The sequence below is a fragment of the Chiroxiphia lanceolata genome, chromosome Z (genome assembly GCF_009829145.1).
Source record: "Chiroxiphia lanceolata isolate bChiLan1 chromosome Z, bChiLan1.pri, whole genome shotgun sequence".
Lineage (NCBI taxonomy): Eukaryota > Metazoa > Chordata > Aves > Passeriformes > Pipridae > Chiroxiphia > Chiroxiphia lanceolata.
In genome coordinates, this window is record NC_045671.1 from 37,113,031 (window position 1) to 37,135,229 (window position 22,199).

Consider the following 22,199-nt stretch of genomic DNA (forward strand, 5'->3'; position numbering starts at 1 on the left):
CGTTTTAAAGTAGTGAAAGAACTAAATTTGAAGATTGTCTAGTTTGGAATATCACCTCAAGAAAAAAAGAAGATGAAAGGCATGTAAGCCCATGGTCAGGTCTCTGAAACATCAAAAGAATGATCTCTGAGTAAGTATTGATTCATTTCTCGTGTTTGTTTGGGAGGTTTTTTGCTTGTTTTTTATTGGGGTTTGTTTGAGGTTTTTTTGCTTTATATGCTTTTGATTCCAGCCTAAGCAGGTATTATGGCATGGGCTACTTCTTGAAGCAAAACCAGGAAGGATACTGGTGCAGATTAGAGAGCACAGAGCATACAAACTGTATTCCAGCAGTTTCCCAGCAAGGTCTTCTAAGGGAGAGAACTGGGAAATCTCCCTGGGATCTTACTAATGTAATAATAGCACAATGTAATGTAATTCTTCCTGGTTATGCATGAGCAGCTTCTATCTCTTTTACCAGGTATATATAAATATATATCAAGGCTTTCCACTGTTGCGGGGGCAACGTCTGTAAGGCATTGGTCTACACAGCATTTAAGGATGACAACATAGCATGGTATAGCACTTTTACTCATGGAGAGGTGGGAAAGATAGGCCGGAGATAATATTTCTGTCAGTGGCCAGGTAAAGCCTTTTAAGCTATTCCTTGTAGAAAGATACCCCAAGGTTCTGTCTTCATGCAACATATGTTGTTATAATTGGACTAAATAAGTGCAATCTAACTCAGTGTATAGCAGTAAATGAAAGGCTTCCAGTGAGCTTCCCAAATTTTCTGTTCAGAATGTCACATCGTAAGGAATAATTTTCCTCTTAGCTGATTTCTCTGGTGACTATGCAGGTACCACAAGACATATAATAAATTTATTTCCCAGCTATACTGTTCCTTTTTCTGTTGTCTATCTGCCACATGCAGCGTGTATAAAAACTGTCTCACCTTAAAAGCGAAGAAATGATCCTTATATTTTTCACCAAACACAAACTTGGCACCTGTGTCAGAGTACTCCAGAAAAGCCTAGGGACAGAAAGCAAAGGAAATTAGCCATAAGCTCTTGGAACCTGCCAAAAACTAAGCAGATATTGCTAGCTGGCTTGCAGAGATCTGGTGAAGTCCAAGGAGCTTGTGTTCTGTATGAATCCAGGCCTCATTGACTGTGTCTAGCTGAATTGAGGGCCTCTGCCCTGCTCTAGTAAGAGTGCAGTCTCCTTCAGGGTATATAGGCAAATGGCAAGGGCGTAGGGCACGAATTCCTTGAGTACCCAACACAATAGAGGCCATAAGGTAAACTAAAAGAAACATTTATTTTTTCATCCCAACACTGTGGTGCATTTTTATGCTCCATCATGCAAGTAAGTGCAAAAATGATACAGTTTAAAATAGAGATTTAATGGCTGAAGAAATGAATTTTGGAAGGAGTACCTAAAAGCTAACCCAAAGAAATCTACTTTTTAATTTAGATCTGGTGTTATGTTTTTATACTCCTGATGCCAACATATGCATTAATGATACAGTTTAAAGTGGAGTTGAAGTACAGTTTATAACAGCTATAGTAATGAATTCTGACAGGAGCAACCGTAAGCCATATGACGTTAATGAAAGGGAGCACCAGAACTGCTTCAGTTAGAGACTGAGAACCTGGTGACAAAACCCAGATGACTCCCACTGCTTGCAGATTAGACAGACGTCAGACCTGTGCCTTTGCTTCCACAGAGAGACAGTACATTCTGCACTGTCTTGTTTTACATGTGCTTAATTACCTGTGAAGAGCAACTGTGAGAATAGTATCCCTGGGGTGAAAAGTCTGAATGTCCTTCAGTGGGTACTCTCTGATCTACATTTTGGATATTGCTTATTCATTACTTTACAGTAATAGGCTTTTTAAAAAAACTTTATGTCTGCAGGGATACCTGCAGACAGATCCCATCCACTCTCTAGAGATATTTTTCTGCTTGCAGATGTGGATTTTGCCACCTGTACGTAGTTAAATTAATTTTCTTGTATATCATGAGGACTATGAAATGTCCCTCATGCCAGGACTGCTGTTACTCTGAAGACAGCAGTGGTTCTGTCTTAAACTTCAAGACTTTTCACCATATCACATTTATTTGCAAGGGTGCTTTGGAGTTGGGCCACATCTAAAGAGTTTCTATGAGTGCCCTGGCACAATAGTGATTTTATGTTTCAAGGATGGAAGTTTTAACTTCAAGGATGGCAAATCCATTAAGAAATGGGGTCATTCTGGCCATTACTCATCAGCCTGTTCCCCACAGTCTTGTATTAACTGGACAAAAAAAATGAGAAAGTTGAATTCAAATAGTCAATTACCATTCTGAGAACCCAGTCTTCCTTAAGAGGAGAAAATATTCAGGAGGGAACAAATCCTTAAACAGATGGACTGTTATGTAAGAGTCTCAAGACAGAAAATTATAGTAAAAAAAGTAAGGATTTTGCCCAGTAGCTTACCTGGATCTGAATGCCTAGCCAGTTAAATACATCAAAACCCACTTTGGTCCTCAGAATAAGAAGCCCAAGAATAAACTGCATTCCTATTCCTGAAAGTACTGGTCTCCAAGCAACCTAGATAGACAGAAAAATAAAGAAACTGTTTGTTATTTAAATAAATAATAATTTACTTCTGACATTTATTAAAATAAGGCAAGGGGATTGTCTGACTATACTGCAGGATAGGAGCAGCTGCTAAACCAGGCTGTAATGGACTTGGATCTTCACATACATGGACAGAGAATAAGGAGATTTTGTTACAGGGTTTGTCCTTGGGTACTTTCGACTCTGTTTCTGTTCCCCAGCTTAAAAGACTTTTGATACTTGAGAACTACTCAGTCCTGTATTGTGATTCATAATATAAAGGCAGTTGTAAGAAAACCTGTGGCTGCCTGTGATGAGTTCCTCTTCACTACACTGAAGATTCCTGCTCTGCTGCCTCAGAAAACATCTTTGGTTTGTGAAAATTTGGTCAAATTATTTACAAGACAAGCTGAAATGGCATTCTAATTTACTCAGATTGTGTTTGAATAATGCAAATCAATTAGGTGCAATGAGGACTCATGGGAGAGCACAATGCATTTGGAGTAGTTTGCACCTCAGCTGGAGATAGCAGCAGTTGCAGAGAATAGGACAGTTTCATTAGTCCTTGCTGAGAGGACTTCACCCTTTAAGGAAGTCTCAGCACTGATGTAAGAAGGGTGGAAAGTGTCAGTGAAACTTCATGACCTGGACAGTGGATATATGACTAACAAAAGCATGAACTGGTATGTGAAGCATGCACACAGGAGTACAAGCTGAGGTGGGAGTTGTGGTGGCTGAACTTAGCCCTTTGTAATACCACAGCAGAACAGAGCGGTCATCTCTGATGGAAGATTAAAATAAATGGCATTGACCAGCCTATGGGAACAGGTGAGTGAGAAGTGAAGACCTCCACTTGGCCTCAGTTTTTGAGTTTGCAGTGGGAAGCAAACTTGTGAGGGATTAAGAGCTATACAAGGCAATCATATCTTCAGTTCCATGCAATTTGTGTTAATTAATGTCCTCAAATAAGTACCTGTCATGTCCAGAGGACTGTGGTGAGGCTCCTGTGGGTGAAAATGTGGAGAAGGCCTACCTCTCCAGGAGCAAATGTGTTCCAACCCGCAACAGAGCTGGAATAAAAGATGGGCAGCAGCTTCCCAAAATAATGAGAGGCAGATGCTGGTACAGCCCCACACATGCTCACCAAGAGGAAAATTACTTGCCTCAGAAATTAAATACATCACTTGGTATGGGGCAAGCCTAAATTTTTACTTAAATTTTAGTAAGCATCTGTTACTCTTACTAAATTTGGTGCTTGGGTAGGGGAACAGGTTTTGAGACATTGAATAAAAAAATCCCAGAAGAGCCAACATGGACTAAATACTCACTCTGGTTGGATATTTGGAAAAGATAAGCATCAGGAGAACATACATCACAAGCCCACCAAAGGAGATTAGCTGGCGGGATCCCTGTTCCATTGTGTCAAAGATGAGCCAGCAGATGACAGTTATAATAAGAGCTGCACACAACACCCTGGGGGAAAAAAGCGTCATGACATCCTGAAAAAGACCAGATATTCCTTTCCCTTCCCCTACCCACAACACTTACATTTCTGTTTGTGAATGAACTCTCTATGCAATGTTGTAGACTGAAACGTGGCTCTACACAAGCAGGAATATGCCTTTGCTGATGCACCTCTAACAACAACATCACTTGGCAGCATCCCAAAGAATCGTCCTCCAATAGGGTTCCTCAAGCCAGAGTAAAAACCCAGAGGAAAACCCAATAAAGCATGAGTGACTCTTGTCTGGCTGTTGTTTCTATTAAACGAAGTGTGATATCTTCCTCTCTCACTCCATCCTCCTCTTTTTTCCCTTCCTTCCTTTGTTGAATCTTTCCTTAGCTCTGGGCAAGACAGGCTGTGGTTTTGACAAATTGCACTGTGCCATTTAACTGGCAAGTCTATGAAGAACACTCTATCGAGGAGCAGGTTATAAATGTTTTATTCCTCTGTAACCAGATGTAGTCTGTTAAGCTATATCAGAAACAATGATGAGAGCCATGTGTAGATCTGTGTTTCAGTGTTTCTGTGGTCCCTACTAACACAAAACCATGTTCAACTTATTTATTGAAGGTGATTACCACAACGACAGCCTGAAAGGCAGCAAAATACATCATCCCATATATAGAGGGAAAATAAACACAGTCCAAAGTTTTTAATGCTACTTTTGTCTAACAGTTAGCTTCCACTGATTTCAGAAATGGACATCCAAAATCCATTTTCAGACCTGGATTAAAAAACATTGCAGGCTAACTCCACAAAATAGCTTGGCCATTGCAAAGCTGAATAGCACTTTCTGCACCTGAGAGATTTTCTATCTCTTGGAGGAATATGGTTAAGCACTTAATCTGTGATATGGATTGCAGCCCAGGTAATACAGCACTTACTGCCCCCAGTTTGTTCCATCTGCTACCTGGGGCTCTCCTGTTCCTTTTGCTCCTTTCCCCAAAGAGGCTGCCAGATTGCCTAATGGAGATGTGCCTCTGTGACTGATCTCTAATGTGACTCCTGAGCAGAAGGATCACAATCTTTATAGCACCTTTCTGAGCAAAACCACTTTTAAGTTTTAAGAATAAGATGGGACATTTTCCTGAACCGAGAATGACTCCACCTTAGAGTTCTTTCTCTCTCAGGTCGAAAGTAACCTAGCTGAAAGAGAATGCAGCTGGCCAATTTGCTTTTCCTTTTTAACGATATTTCATGTGGTCTTTTCTTCAGTCTACAAGGCTCCTTTGGCTCCTCATTTTCCCAGGGATAACTTCAACTTTCCTGATATCTGCTCAGGAATACTTGAAATAAGCATCTGCCAGATTTAATTATCTACCATTTATCTGCCAGATGAATGTCTACCATCCCAAATTAAGGTTATATGACCTTATTATGACACTGATTGTGGCTGGCATGTTTTGATTCCTGAAGGCCAAGTAAAAATTGTTATGGGGATACATGGAAAAACAGTGTCTAGGTAACACACTCCAGTCATTAGCAGTTTGCATATGTTAGAGTTAAGGTTTTTGTGAACCTAACAGTTCTCTGAACAAATGACAGTGAGGCACTTTCTGGCCTGCAGAATGAATGCAACATACCTGAACTTCTGTGAATGTGTTCTTTTCCAACTACAAACTTGTCCTATCTCAATCTTTGGTATTTTTGTACACTTTATGTCAAGATTTTTGATACCTAATTACTGCATTTCAAACTTAAAGGTGTGTCTGATATCTATATACTGGAAAATATGAATTATTCTGTGATCTTATTGAAATTTGTATGATTGACCCATCTTCCTGTGGGCTTAAGTTGAAATAAAACTATAGGAGTAACTTGACTAATGCGTTGTTCTACAAAAATAGAAAGTAATTAATATTTACCATTTCAGCCAAAACCACTGTTTTTTCAGATATCTTTCTCCAGGGGAAAAAAGTACAGTAATTTTGTCTTCATACTTAGCTATTAAAATATCCCAGCAGATGAAGAATGTGGCCACAACAGTGATGATAAAGAGTGGCAAGGCTCTCTGAAATTTCAAGCTGCAGGCTGCAATAAGTATTGCCAAGTACGCTGTCACAGAAACAAGAATATACATATCCGTTAGGTTGGTCTTTTTAAAAACAAATCATAAGGATCAAATCTTAAATTTATAAGATGTGATTAAAGTCAGGCCCATGTTGATCTTTTCAGGGCTTTTCTGACTCTTTGCCGACATCCTAAAAATTTTGCTTTTGTAAATGATGATGTAGCATGCTCACGATATGAAAGATGGTTTTCATTCTGTTAGAGAAGGTTATATGCTTTGGCCAAGTTCATATCTAACATATTAACCACTTGAGAAAATTAAATACAAAGAAAAACACGGAATCTCTTTTTCCTGTGTAAAAACTGTGAATTAAGAGCATGAGCCTCATTCCTTCTTTCATAAGAGAATGAGTGTATCCAATAAAACTAGAAAAAAACCCCTAGAAATACGTAAATTGACTGATTTGATGGCCCTCTGAATTAAGGCTTAAAAGTGAAGCTCAAAAGTAGTTTACTTCTTAAAAAAAGCTGTGAAATTATTTGTCATTTGGCAGTCTCATTGTTGATATATGCTGACCAAAGAAATATTCAGTTCTTGTAAATAATAATTTGATTTTGTCTATGGTAAATAAGGAAGAAAGACTACTGATTTGTGCAAGGCAAGTTGTTTTTTTGTGTAATTACTGTGTGTAACCCTGACATATCCTTAGCACCCACTTGTTCTCTTGAACCATAACATGCCTGTACTATAACAAAGCAAGAAAAGCTGATGTTATGAGGGCAGCCTGAAAACAGTGCTTTTATAACCACTTTCTGGTATGGTGGTGCCTACCTCACCAATGTGTTTCAGTTCTACATGTTCTCAGTGGTAGTAGCAAGAAAATCACAAAAACAAACTTGGTGAAACAAACCAACCTACTGGCTAATTAGGAAAGGGAGAAAGAAGAATATCTGAATGATTCTTCAGTGCATGCTGTCATAAACACATTTCCTCTGAAAAACATTTTTTGTGGATATTGAGTGACATGAGTCAGAAAAGAAAACTCCTACTGACTTAAGTTTAGTCCTGTTTGGTGCCTGACTCCTTTCTTTAATGTGATTTCATAGTTTTGTGCAAGTTCCTGAAACTTTGGAGGCAGCTGGCGGTGGAATAGACATAAAGACTGAACTATCCTGCTGTCACAAACGTAATTGTTAGTCAGAGTGGAAACATGCCAGGGGAGCAGTTTAGCAAGATTTGTGGGTTTTGTTTCGAAATGAGAGGAAGTTTTGAGATCTGTTGTTTTTTTCTGGTACTAAATTCACTTTTAATTCCTTTGAAATGCATTTTTAAAGACAGACGAGTTTTTTGTGTCAGATAGAAGACAAGCACAGCCTATAATCTCATGCAGGCATATAAATAAAACTTCAGCAACCCTGAGTGTAATATATACTGTACCTGTCATTAAAATTCCATAGATCACATAGCAAATTCTGATTTTATGTTTCTTGTAAAATTCACAGATTTTATCATAGTTCTTTTCTAATTGCCTAGAAAAATAGGAAAAAAATAATGAAGAACAGAAAATGTAAGCTTTTGCAGAAGAAAATTAGGTTAAGTTGGTCAAAATTTCTCCACTGCAGTTGGAACTTGTAAACAGTTAAATTTGGCTCCCCAGGTGCCAAATAAAATTGTGCCCTTTGAGCGAGACTTCTTTGGGTTGATGTTGGACAAGTAAAAAAGAAAATATGGCAGAAATCTAACTGGACAATCCGTTAATTACAATAGGCCCAAGTCAGCAGGCCAGTTCCACTAGCCCCTGATGTGCAGCAGTTCTGTGAAGGGGTCTGTTAAGGTAGGTACAGATTCTGGGCCCATTAGTAGACCCACGAAGTCTGTTAATACAACTGGCCCAGCACTACTATGTGGAGCAGTAGAGTTGCCACAACTGTGAAGGCCTAAGGCTGCATTTTTTGTGTAAAATAACCAATATCCACTTAAAACCCTATTACAGTGGGCATAGATGTTTCTGGATTTTTGAAAATTTGGTTGTGAATTACATTAACTTTTCACCTCATCAGCTAATGGAAGTCAAAATTATGTTATATTTGAACATCCTGCTCTAGTATCAGTTCTTCCAACTATTATGCATTTCACTTTCTTTATTTCCTCACCTCAGTAAAGGTAACACAGAGTGATTTCATGAAGGAGGTTGAAATTTAGAGAAATAGCAGTTAATGGAGTTAATTCAACACAGATTTCCAATTATAAGTATGCTGATGATACAGATGTATTTCAGTTACGAAAGCTGTAGCTACATAAACACCCTCATATTGTGCAAGTTGAAAAAGAAATCACAGCTGTACCTTTGTCATCTCAGAGGCACTGCTTTAGAAAGACATCTCTGAAGCAGTACCTCACACCCTCATTCTATAAAAGCAACATTATATTTAGAAATACTAATTATCCAGACTCTACTTGTTTGGAAACTAGATGCAGCTGGAGTTAGATGCATACAGAAATTCAAAAATACTCTTCTTTTCTGCACTTAAAAAAAATTGATTAAATTTAAATTAATTTTGGGTGAAATAAGTAATATTAATTTAATTCATATCAGCATTCAAAAGAATAGAGCAGGAACACTTGCCTTCAGCAGTAAAAGTGTTATATGATCTCTTAGAAATTGTGATTGCTTTTGATGTTTCAAGTCTAGTTCTGAGAATTCCTGTTGCTTCATAAATCACAGCATCTTTTTTTTTTTAAATTATAAGAACATTAGGTAATCTATCCAATCTCAGCAGAGAGGTTAGACATAACAGAAAAAGAAAAAAAGGAGAAATGAGAGATAGATGTATGACAAAGCCAATTACTTTATGAAATTTATGGCTCATTTATCAACCAAGAGAAAAAAAAAATAATATCTACTATCTGTTACTGCTACTCATGAGTCCTTCGGGATTTAAAATTGTTACTTTCAGATTACAATTTCTTGTAATCTCTTATTTGCTTTAATATATCTACTTTTTGTTTTATTAATTTAGGGTATTATCACTTTGGTGCCAAAAGATCTTAAATATCCAGACATATGTCATAAATATGCAACTCCCTTCTGAAAGAAGACAGAAAAAAATCTTCCTTATGAAATCTGGTTAATTTACTAAGGAAACATTATTTCCTAAAAGCTGATCCTAGAGTCTTGAAATGCAGCACATTGCTGATGGCTTTCACTTAACTGAAGATGTTGAAAAAACAGATCTCACTTAAGCACATTAGTATGAAATATTTGTATATGCCAAAACTATTCTCGTTTGCATTTTGCAACTCAGAAATCTATTTTCTATTGCACATGTACTCCAGAAGTGAATGTTAACACCTTGCACTTGTAGTGAATCATTATCGATAGACTAATCTTTCAAAGGGGCTGTCTCAGACCACAGGCTATTCAGTACTATCTGTCATTGAAAGAAGACAATAACACAAATGAAGATTCAGCATGACAGAAAAAAAAATACAAAAAACCTACATTAAAATATAATTTTAAGTATTGTATCTTCTATAGGGTTTCTTGTTTTCTAAAAAAAAAAAGACAAAAACCAAAAAACCTAATCCTCGAGTAAAATGTAGATGTATGTTTTTGCTCTGTGGTCACTTGGAAACAGTGCAAAGGAAGTGTAATAATTTTGCTCCATCAAAATGGCTTTTTCCACAGCTGTTCTGTTCTTATTTTGCATGAGGGTAAATGACTATGCAAACTGAAAGACAATAGTGAATCTTTAACTTTCTGAAAGAGACCGCTGTTTAACTGTGTTTTAAAGAGACCTTACTTTAAAAAAACTGTTATGGAAATGCTGGAAAAGTAGTTATTGTACAAAAATTAAAAATACTGCTCCTTTAATTTGCAAAGCTTTAAAAGAATAATTCCACAATCACCCACATCAGTTGTAAGGTATAATAATTTTAAACATGCTGTGTTCCTGTATTACACAAATTGCTAGGTGATACAAACATCTATGCAGCATAGGGGTATGGCAGTGAAATTTAGAGCTGCCACTCCAGAAGCAGAAACACTAGCAGCTTTCTGCTTAGGCCAGGATGAAGTGAGTGCAAAACTTACTCATTTGTAATGCATACCCTTTCAAGCGTGGTTGCTCATCATCTACTGAGGCACATTTGTTTTCAAGCAGATCACTCTCAATATTGATGTATTCATCCCCCTGGAAAACAGATCCGTCCTGAGGTTGTGAGAAGGGTGCATGCTTGTTAAACAAGGTATAAAAAACATCCCAACTGGCACATTGCTGAAGCAGTTTCAAGTTTCTAGTCTGCACTGTGTGCATGGCTCCAGCTCTCCTGTCTGCCACCAACTCTGTGACCAGTATCAGGCACACCTAGTGTTTAGACTAGCTGTGAACATTGTCAAGCCATCCGCACCATTTTCAAAAGGGAAATAAAAGGGGGAAGACATACCAGGATAACTCAGAGCTGAAGAGGGTGGGGTCCCATACAGAGTACCACTGCAGAGAGGCAAAAAGCAAGAGCTGCAGAGCAGCAGGTAGGGACAGCAGAGCTGCTATTTAGCCAGCTTGCCCAGCACCTCATGTAGACATTCCAAACTTCAATATGGATGGAACTTTTGTGTAGAGATAATGGTTAAATTGAGGGAAGCTTACCGTTTAAAAAATTTAACTAAGTGAAGAGATTTACTCATAAGAAAAGCTGCTCTGAAAGGATAATAACTAACAATCTTTTAAAGAGAGCTATCATCCACAGGCTTTGTAGCAGACACACAAAATTTGGCCAGATAGTGCACTTTCATCTGGAAAATAGATTTTTGCTATCTGAATCCATGTAAGCCTCTCCACATTATAGCTTTTGAGCGACTACAGGCTGACATCCACCCTGTTTGAAGGCTGTCTTGAGGTGGCCAGGAGCAGCACAACCCCCCCAAACTCCTTGGCACACCTGTGGGGGCTGCCATGCCCACACTACGTTACTTCCCCCATCACTGTCCAGCAGGGCACAGGGAAAGCCCCTGTCCCACGGCTACGACCCTCCATGCTCATGGTGGGGCCTGTGGAGGGGTTGATGACCCAAGGTAGGTGACCATTGTGTTCAGACAGTGGTGTACCCAGCTGGGCCCTGGCTGCCACGCTCGCCCCTCCTCCTTTGAATGCTGTGGCAGGGCAGCATGACCAGCTGCTTGCCCCACAGTGCCCGGCCAGCACCGGGGTGCCTGATCGAGTGGACATGTTCTACCCTCTTGAGAGGAGTGGCCCACAGTACTGCCAGCCACTTTTGAAACAATGACAATCTGCAAGTGGGTTTACCTTTTCTTTTTCTGTCACTGTTGTTTCTAATTCCATCCCCCAATCTGCTGTGGAAAGCAAGGCCCACCACAGACCTTGCCCTGGCCCCTGCATTCTGTCTGGATTTCCTGCTGCAGGGGCTGCCGGAAGTCCTGGAAAGCCCTCAGATAGTTGCTAGGAAAAGATTTGAACCACAGTCTTAGAACAGCCTGTGTTAGAAGGGACCACAAGATCATCTAGTACCAACCTCCCTGCCATGGGAAGGGACACTTTCCACTAGATCAGATTGCTCAAAGTTTCAATCAGCTTGGCCTTGAACACCTCTGGGAACTGGGCATCCACAACTTCTCTGGGCAAAGTGTTCCAGTGCCTCACCACCCTCACAGTAAATAATTTCTTCCTGATACCTCATCTAAACCCATCCTTCTTCATTGTCCTATCATTAGACAACCCTTATGAACAGTTGTTCTCCCCCGTTTTTTTAGAAGCCCCGTTTAAGTGCAGAAAGGCCGCAGTGGGATCTTCCCAATTCCTTCTTTTCTCCCAGCTGAACAACCCTGTCACTGTCAGCCTGTCAAATGTCTTCAGACTTTAAATGATCTGAAACATGGAGAGATTGGAGCAGTATGTATGTGGAAGCTTGTCACCTGAGGGACAAAGAGTGCTGATAGTATGTAAATATCATTTATTCCTGGGGTTAAGTTTGGGGTTTGTTGCATAGAAGGGTTTCTCACAGATTTTTGAACCTACATTATAAACCAGGAGAGTCCCATCCCTCTGTGTTGAAGAGCCATGCTTTCACATTTGCAGGCATCTATACTCTCTTTGGCACTATGTCCACTCTCCCAGTCACAGCCTGAAGCTCATGTCCTCCAGGTATTTCCTTCATCCCCACCACCATCCCCAGTGCCCCTACTTCACAAGTCTGGCCTGTTGACAAGGCCAGACCATGCTCCCCCATCACTTTCCCCCATGCCACTGCATACTCCCCGGGGCTTGGATCACCCACAGTCTGGGCTCTGGCTCTTTGACTTTGTGAAATATATGGTTTGTCTTGAGAATATAACCTATTTTTCCTTTCAAGTATTTCAATTAAAAAAATCAATCCAAATATTTTCACATTTTTTACAATGTATTTAAATACGCTCAGAATATTATCATGTCACTATTTTACTGTCACAAATACTTTCCTACATTGACATTAAAAGGTGTTCAGAAAATCTGAAATAAAAGATAACTTTGTGTGAAACTGGGCAGATACACAAGGAAAATGGAGAATGAATCCAAACCCCTTTTCTTCTTCTGTTTTTTTCTCATGGACAAACATAATATCAGATCTGGGTCTTGGTGAGTGTTGGCCCTTGCTGAGGGTAACGCAAGGGCTGTGTGGAGCTTATGGACTTCTGCCAGCTAGGCTCGAGCAAAATCCATACGCTGCAGACCCTCAAAATAAATTTTTATGCATCAGTCACAGTATGCCTGCGAAAGTCAGTGTGGGTATACTCATCTCTGCTAAACTTTCACCAAGTAGAGGCTGGGTGCTTTCAGATGGAGTCTTTCAGTTGGAAATTGTTTTTTCTGATAAAAATCAAGTTTCATTGACTGCCACTACTTTTCTCCAATTTTCTACAGTGTCAATCAATTCTGAAAGGCCTTTTTTTTCTTTTTGTTTTAAAAATTTCCTTTTTTCTGGCTTTTCTTTGAAAAGAAAATTATAGGTATCGTCTACAACCTTTCTCTCCTAGGATCTCAGATCCCGGTCTAGTTCCCAGGACTGCATATCAGAACACTCCAAGTGATCCTTTCTACTACTGTATATCTGGAATTACTTTAACTTTGAAATCAGGGGCATTACTTTGGCAGCATGCTTTTGCTGCCTCTGATTATAGCCAGAAAAAACAATGGAAGATAGAAATGACTACCACTGCATCAGGTATTTCTTATGTGCTCATTCAAGTACCATCACCAAAATTGGCAAGTAGGTAGGATTACAACATAATGGAACATTTAGAATAGAAGTTTATTTCTGAACTGTGGATATGAAAATGTTAATACTAGACTCTAGTGAAACACTTGTGGGTTTTTTTAACCTGACTCTCATGTTTTCATAGTGAGCTACTCACTGTCTGGGCTTAAACAAACATACACTCAAAAGAAGCCAAAATGAATATGTTTATTATTAAAGTAATCTGTAATGTGTTTTCTTTTTCCTTCTCTGGTCAGTTTTACACTGGAGCTATTGTCCCAAGTTTATGTTTGTCTGAAATTTCCCCTATTTTGGATGTTCATTTAATAATTAAATATTACTGAATTTAGTATTAAATATTTAATAAAATGTGTTCTCTGTCAGACTGAAAGATTGTATCACTAAACCCATTGTTTAAAGATTTTCCTTTTCTATCTTCTCATGAGAAAATGGTTCTATGTCAACTCCATGTCCACAGTATTCCCTCTGACTGCCATTTCTCATGCCTCTTTTGTATCTTGTATGAAGCCATTATGACAAAAGAATACATTTTTTCTGAACCCTATACATCCTGATATTTTAACATGTTTTTACTTAGATGTATTTTTGAGAACAGAACTCACTTCTCTGTCAGTTTATACATTTCAAATGAAATTCAAATTTTGTTAAAATATTTGTCTTGGTTGTGTTATCACAGCCAATTACTGACATTGAATTTTAGGTCTGTGAACTTACATAAAGGTATTTGGAAAAAAAAAAAAAAGAAAGAAAAAACCATACCTGATTAGTGTGTCCTGTTCTCTTATTTTGTGAATTCTTGATTTTCTGTGAACTGTCTCCGAGGCCTTTCAGATTTGTAGCATCCACACTTTCACTGTCATTCTAGAACATGACAAGACCAGAAATTGTGTTGGCTCAAATCAGAAGCTGAAAGCCTTTCTCATATGTGGTAAGAAATGCCCTGATGCCTGTACTTCCAAATGAACAAATGAATAGATGACAGCAAATGGCCTCAAGTTGCACCAGCAGAGGTTTAGATTAAATACTGGGAAATATTTCTTCGCTGAAATGGGTGGTCAGGCACTGGAACAGGCTGCCCAGGGAAGTGGTGGAATGACCAGGCCTGAAGCATTCCAAAAACCTGTAGATGTGGCAGTTTGGGGTCATGGTTAAGTGGTGAAAAGGGTGGAGCTAGATTAATGGTTGGACTTGTTAATCTCAGAGGTCTTTTACAATCTAAATGATTCTACAATTCTGTGTATTTCTTTACTAGTACAGGGAGCCCAAAACTCGGTGTACAGAGCTTGACTCTTCCAGTCCCTGCACTATTGCACAAAGCTGCAACAGTCATGGATGGTGCTCAGCTAATAGGTATCTGCTATTTTCTTGACTAAACTCACATGCCCTCGGGCTGCTGCCCTTTGTCTCGGAACTGGTTCAACAAGTTAACAAAGATCCAGCCTTCCTCCTCATCAAGGGCAAAATGGATGATTTGGGCCTTTCCTGGTTGTTAGTACCTTTGCTCCAGTATATATACGCCTTATGCACACGCAGTACATGTGTATTTTTAAAAAAATATGTACTTCTATTGCTCTTGGAATAAAATGCTCAGGGTGTCTTTAATGAGAGGAGTTAGCTTTACTGCATTAATCCTCTGAGGTATAGCTTTTATCAGAGTATACTGAGACAGCCATAACCAACCAGTTCCACTATTTCTAATTTTTTTTTTAAATAAATTCTGAAGCTGAGTTTTCTTGTTTCTTAATGTTATGAAGGATCCATTATCTCTGTTTAATGGTCCTTAAAGGTCTAGTTCTTATTTTGGTTTTGTAAGAAAGCTGCTTAAACAAAATATCAGGTTATGAATGTTTTATATTTCAGTGATTTCTTATGGCAGCAGTTACAGTACAGCCATGTCACTGGGTTTTATTGCATTAACTATCTCATTATTTGCATTTAGCCTTATAATAAAACAATCACTTCCAAATGAACAACACAAAATAAGCATAATTATAGTAAATTATGATAAAGGCAGGAATAAGCAGTACTACTAAAAATAAATTGAATTTTCCCTTTTAGCAGACACATGACCTTAGAAACAACTGGAACACTGTTCAATAACGTATTTTCCTTAAAGTCCCTTTGACTCTAAACCTGATAAAAAAACCCCTGTTTCAGTAAAAGTGGTTCTGTAACCTTGTGTGTCTGGGGGAGAGAGGAGTCACAATTAGCTGTTTATTCATGTGTTGTGGCCTTGATACATTAGTTCCCTTCCTTCTAATAGAAGAGTATCTTTTCATTCCCTTAAGAGGGAGGTATTTCTTTTTTTGTTGTTTGCCTTCTAACCGTGCTGTCACAGGAGTTTTCTGTAGCTGACCCTGCAGTTGACAACGAAAGCATCTACTGAACACTGCATACAAGGGGAAAAAAAAAATAATCAAAAGAAGCAGTGATTAACTGTAGCATTGAGAAATAATATATTAAAAATACTACAGGACAGCATAGTGAAGTCAAAGTGGTATGGGTCTGTGTAACTGACACACGTGCTTCTGGGAATAGTCTCTGAAGATTTCTACACTTCTTGTTGAGCAAGAAAAAGTAGAGATTTCTTGGGACTTTTGTCAGTGAACATGTGAAAAACAATAAGCATGCAAGTTGCTGTCTATGAACTACAAAAGTACAGAATAACTTGCATTTGGAAAAATCTCTAGAAGTCACTTTGTCCAAAGCACCATTCAGCTGCAATAGTTACATAACAGTTTCATTAATATTTTAGGCCACAACTGAAGAATTACAGAATTGATCCATTTTATATGTTTACAATATGAAAATTGGTATGAAGTAAGTGCTTCTGCTTTCATATACTGCTTTACTTTTCCTGACTGGAATTCCCCTCTTGCAGAATATTAAAGAGCAAGAGCATTGCCGCGTAAGTGAAGCACTCCTTCAATGTTTGTTTGGTTCCCTCATGTTGAGCTGTTCATTTACCAAGTCTTTTTGCATGACCACATTCATTGCCCTTCCCTGCCATGGTCCCCAACTTTCGAAGGAGGATGGGTTCTGCAAAGAGCTAATAACTTCCATCGTTGTGCTTTTAACAAGAGCAGACACTCTAGAATAGGTGGGGTTTTTCCTCTCTGGAGTAGATGTTTCACTCTAGAGTGAAAAAACCCTCTAGAGTAGGTGTTTTGTCTCTCATGCTAGTTAGTGATGAAAACAGATTGGCCATCAGTGCGTGCAGGCAGGTACTTAAACTGTTTACGGTTTAAGGGCAGACAATTACGTGATGTTGGAGATCAGAATCAGAATATTTACGGAACTCGGTGGAAAATAGACACTTCAAAAACAAATGGTTTAATGTGGGGATTTGTTGCATTTCATCAGATTTTTAATTGTATTCAGCTAGCTGAAATGAAGCCATCTGATCTACAGTTCAAAACTTGCTTTTCTTTAAATATTCTGAAGATCATTTATCTAAGCTTTTCTTTATGTACCATCTTTTGCTAGCCAGTGCCATGATTCTGAAGGTGTTAAAAGGCATTTTAAATGTGGAGGAACAATTTTTTTCAATCAATAATCATAGCATTCATAATTTCCTGTCCAATGATAAAATTCTTTGTACCTGTGTACAGGGCATGAGGATGAATGTTCATTATTAGTGCTAAACTACAGTAAATGAGCTGCAGATACAGGAGATAGGAAACATATACTGACAGATTTAAATTTAGCAGGCTAAATCTTCACGGGGTATTTTGAAAAGGGCTGTGAATAAGACTCCCCACCTCTGAGCACATTGGTTTTTTTAAAAATTTAAGTTGTTAGTCTTGGATAGGAGAGTTGGATAGTATCCTAAAATGCAAGGTTTTTTTTTTAAAAAGAAGCATGGCTTTGAAAAGCATGTTTTGCAAACGTGGAAAAAGACTGCATAAATTCCTGTCTGTATCTGATGAAGTAATGCAGTGCAACACCTTCATCATTTCCAAGGGAAATTACAAAAATTACATGAAACATAAATTCTTAATAGTGCCTATAGTCTTAATTAACAAACCAGATAAGAGTATTTAGGAAGTAGTGGAGAATGGTGCAAACACAGAAACAAATGGCAATTTTTAGGATTCATTTTAAGCTTGTTGGAATGAAATGGAGTACAAATACCGCATGTGTTATGGCAATAAGAATGTCCTATGCAATATGAGTAAAAGGCAGAATTTTAAAGAGGATCCTTCCTCATATCAGCTTCTTAAGAGCATAGTGTGCTCAGCTATAGACATTAGTACAAATTACTTATTGCATCATAACACTGACAATAGGAGGCCAGTGAAAAATAAATATTTATTACCTGTTACCTTTACTTTGCACTGTATTCATTCTGTTTACCTCCACATTGTTTTCAAATGTAGGGGAGTTTATTCATTCCACCTACCTTTCCTTTTTATAAGGCAGCTTTTGTCATTCCTCGAGGAGTAAGTATTACTTGATGTTTAAAGTGACCAGAGATTTGAATCATCAGAACTGATTATATAATTTTTTCCCTTTTAAATGAGAATTAAATAGAAGCTAGGTGAATCCAGTCTCAGTTTTAGGGTTATTGTTAGTGTTGCAGGGTTTCTGAGAAGGAATTCTGTGGACAACTGAAGCAGTGCTCCAGCCAGTGCCATCAGAGAGAAGTTAACTGAACCTTGTTGAAAGCAAGAGACACAATAGTGTTTCCACACATTATGTGTGACGTTATGGTAGCTATAGATGCACGATGTAATACATTAGCAGGTAGACACTTAACATAGTCAATTTTCTGAATTGAGGATAATGATTTAGGTTCCTTAAGTTGCACGACATTTTTAAAGGAAAAATATTAACAAACCTGAATGTCTCATTACAAACACTGCACAGTCTGTTGATTCTAGCTATGAGGTTGTATCCAAAGCAACATGGACCTACATTTAGCATGTAGGTCTTAAAAAATGCGTTATATTATGTTGCACTGAAGGATAAGAGCATGCTAGGGAAGATTGGCAGTGTGGGTAGAGCTATGTATCCTCTTAAAACCAATATAAGAAGCTTACTCATTGTAATTCACCCAAATGGCTGTTAGTAACTAAGATGCCCCTAATATCAAAGAGAGAGAGAAAACAAGAGGTACAGAGCTGTACATTTAGGCTTCATTTTCTATCTTGAGACAATTTTGAGCTGCTAATAAGAGGAAAGTTTACTTCTGGGTCTCTCAGGTACGGGCATTATCACAAGGCAATAATACAGGACACGCAGACTTCGATGTTAGTTCAAGTGGAAACTGCATCATGTACAAAAGAAGTAGGTGACATTTTGCAGGATTGTGCATTTTTGAAAATGTAATTAGTGGTATTAATATAACTTTATTCTACAGTCTTTATATCCTGTCTGAGAATTAACACTGGTTAATTTCTGGGGAGTACCACTGGAAAGGGTGATGCCATGAAATGCTTCTGTGATACAAAAGCCTATCAGATTAGAGAAGGATGTGTGTGTTTGCTGTATCAATAGCAAACATGAAATTGAGAAGGCCTTATAGTTATACTCCCTTCGACCACTTCTATGACAAATCACAAGGCATATTGCTCTATATTTCAATCCCTTCATCCCGTTAAGGGTCCCTCCACAACAGAAAGCACTATGTTTCTCATTCTTGATTTAATAAACCTCTGATATGATCCTTCATTCATCACTTGTTAGCCTTGAGCTGCTTAGTATTGAGAGCTGTTTTGTTAACTTAGGTGCTTTCTAAAACAGATTAGCTAGGTTGGATTTACTTTGCCCCTCTCTTACTCCTTGGCATTGATCATGAAGTGGTTCAGGTACATCTGAAGACACCTATGAATACTTCAAATGATACTTACAAGGATACTTAAAATGGTTTCAATTAACCCTTTTCCAGAACACATACATTTTGTGATTTAGGTAAGATATTCATTGCTTAATACTGTAAGACCCTGTTATCTTGAAGGAATTCAAGTGTTCATTTTTGTGCAAGAAAAATTTAAATACAAGAAATAGGAAAAAATTATGAGATTGATTACTTCTCACTGACTTCTACTGTGAAGTGATTTATTTGTCTATATGCAGAAGTTTACTTATTTCCTGCTGTGTCTTATTTTCCCTAAGGAGTGGCTTACATATTGAGTCAGAGATAGACAGTGTAAATGTAATTGTGAACACCTTCTGATGTTCCAGGATAAAAACCCAAACCAACTAAATCAACCAGAAAACCAAAACCAAAACACCTGGGTCAGATCAGGTTTCATTGTTGGATAGCCTCAGTGATTTGGCATTTGAATTATTTAAATCAGAGAGGATTTGCAGGCTCTTGCAAAACTCTGCAACAGACAGGAAAGGAAGAACCTGGATTCCCTGCACACGGCCCAGGTGAGCTAGGCTGCGCAAGGCAGAAGGTTAACCCAGATCACTCTACTATGCTCCATAGAGAGTGCTGAGGAAAAAGGTGATTTTCAGCTTACATTATTCAAGAGCATTCCACGAGCTTCCAGCTAGGAAAGGGCTCCTCTCCTTTTTGCGTTTATACGCACAGACTTTGGAAGCCGATGGGACTAGCCTAGGTACATATTTTGTGTGAAAACACGACGCCTTCTCAGATTACCCAGGAAAATGACCTAACCAGTGGGCTATCATGTTTTAAGGGAGTTCTCTCTCTGTCTCCTCTTGGAGCTGTCCCACTTAGCGTGGATTATTAACTATTGACTGAAGCAGGACTTGACCCTGACGCGCCTACATTCCGCAAATATTCCCTGACCAGCAGATTCTCACATCAGCCTATTGCTTATCTGTCTCTACAGCGCAATGAATAAATATCCAGAGTGGTTGGATGTCCCTGATGTTATGCAATATTCCACATGCCTAGCTTCTACGAAGACCTTTCTATGTTATTCGAATAGTGTCGGCTCATATTCCAATCCACTACCCACTTCCTGCAAGCTGAGCTCAGGGGTAGGGTAGGGATGAGAGGCTGCAGAGGAGAGCAAGGTGTTGCTTTGCTAACACAGCACCCTTCAGGATACTTACAAGCCACTGTGTCCCCCCCCGACCTATTGCACCTTCGGCAACAAGTACAGTGATACAGCTTGGCAGTGGCTTCGCAAATTTTTGTTTGTCCTTGCTCTAATTTCAGTGAAAGCACACAGATGCTGGGCACTGAGAAACAATAACTAACTCAGTTTTCTTGGGATTGGGTTTTTTGGTTTGGGTTTGGGTTTGGTTGGATTTTTTTGTGTGTGTTTCTGCTTTTGAAATCTGCATTTTTCAAATGGCTTTTAATATTACTTTATGCACATAAAATGCAGAATCTTTTGGGTTGGCTCTCTACCTTCTCTCTTGGGAGCAGAACAAGACAATTGCACTTATTTTATGCCTGGGAGAATGATATGCACCACTTATTAAATTATTATTTTTCTCATGTTATTAATATACATTGCTTTGATGAGTTATATGTCTGTTGCATAATGATGACCCTTCTCTTCAACAGAACAGTAAATCACCTATCCTCAGGAAAAACAAGCAAAGGGTACAGCAGCTGGAAAAACTAGTGAGATCCATCACCCTATGAAATATTACTGAGTCAGGAGACTTTTCAAATATAGCTGCATGCCGGGCAGCAGATGAAGGCCGTGAGCGGAGCATACTCCTGAATGTGCCAATTGTGTTCCAGCTTTTTTTACAAGAGCCGTGTACTTTGGCAGGATACCAGAGCAAAGCATGTAAGGTGTTGTAAAATGTCTGCAGGTAGAGAGTAGAAATTGCTTTTTCTTTTTTCAGGAACTGAATTAAGCATTGTTCATTGGTTTTAAGTCCTTTCTCTTCCCCACAAACAAAGGAAACTATGCTTACCTGGAAGGCCAAATTGTGCACTCCTGAGGGATCACAGTTGGTCTCCATCAGCTCCATGTGCCTAATCTGGGCAGGAGAGTTTTGGGGGAATGTTGAAAGCTACTTGCAGCACAGGACAACAGCAGCCAGAATCTGGTTAATCCATCCACAGAACAGGTATCACTTGAAGGCTAGTTAGCTGGAGGCTCTCTCAGATTACTCTTGATCACTCTTAGCTCCACCTTCTCGCTCCCCTGGTACAGCCTTTCTGTCCAGCATGATAAATGGCATTCAGTGTTTTCAGAGACAAGAAGGGAGGATACCTAGGGGCACCAGAAATATATCTTACCGAGTATATTTCTGGGTGAGTCCAAAGGCAAATGTGTGTACTCATATGACTTCTGGCTTTCCTCACTTGTATAGGGGAAAATCTTTCACACACAGACTTTGAGAGGTCAACACAGTTTTAGTCTTTTTTACAGGTATTCTCAAGTAACTATTTTTGTGAAATTATTGTAGCTCTATTTTTATAGTAGTTAAGGAGTTCACCCAGGAAGAGAAAAAATCAGAATGAGAACAACTCCCAAAACTCTTACAAATACTGGTTATGCATTTTCAGTTGGCATCCTGTATTTTATGGCATCGAATAATTTGGTTATCTGTCCACAGATTACTCACCTTTAACCGGAGAGTTTTTCTAACACTTTTCAGGCTTGCTATTTGCAGTATTGCAAATATGCCTTATTAGAAGTATCAGCTGGGTCTCTTCCCCATGTTTTTTGTTGACTATGGACTTTGTGCATACAGATTGTTCTAAGTCTTGAAAACAGTAGCACTATTACAGACACTAATGTCAGACAGGATTTGTGTGAATATAAATTTTGCCTTTAAGAGCAACGAAAATGATAGTGTTCTGTTTCTTTGAAATACAGCAAAGTATATTTATGTATTCATTAGGTGCCTGCATTAATGTCTTTCTACACACAGATTGAAAC

General features: G+C 38.6%; 1 protein-coding gene across 3 annotated transcripts in view; it reads right to left on the reverse strand.

The window, feature by feature from the left end:
- Nucleotides 1-21,476, reverse strand: part of SLC28A3 (solute carrier family 28 member 3) — a 37,112-nt gene extending 15,636 nt beyond the window's left edge. Inside the window, exons 1-9 of one of the 3 annotated variants that reach the window (XM_032676507.1) lie at nucleotides 21,226-21,476; nucleotides 14,131-14,232; nucleotides 11,406-11,558; nucleotides 10,210-10,292; nucleotides 7,537-7,628; nucleotides 5,954-6,143; nucleotides 3,913-4,057; nucleotides 2,462-2,575; nucleotides 935-1,012 (exon numbers count right to left, since the gene is read on the reverse strand). In XM_032676507.1, the coding sequence (XP_032532398.1) occupies nucleotides 935-1,012; nucleotides 2,462-2,575; nucleotides 3,913-4,057; nucleotides 5,954-6,143; nucleotides 7,537-7,628; nucleotides 10,210-10,292; nucleotides 11,406-11,558; nucleotides 14,131-14,232; nucleotides 21,226-21,282 (1,014 nt within the window). In that variant the 5' untranslated portion in view covers nucleotides 21,283-21,476. Of the gene's footprint in view, nucleotides 1-934; nucleotides 1,013-2,461; nucleotides 2,576-3,912; nucleotides 4,058-5,953; nucleotides 6,144-7,536; nucleotides 7,629-10,209; nucleotides 10,293-11,405; nucleotides 11,559-11,835; nucleotides 11,951-14,130; nucleotides 14,233-21,225 lie in introns of those variants that run through there. The other 2 variants (XM_032676508.1, XM_032676510.1) reach the window with 2 other exon arrangements.
- Nucleotides 21,477-22,199: the final 723 nt, after the last annotated feature.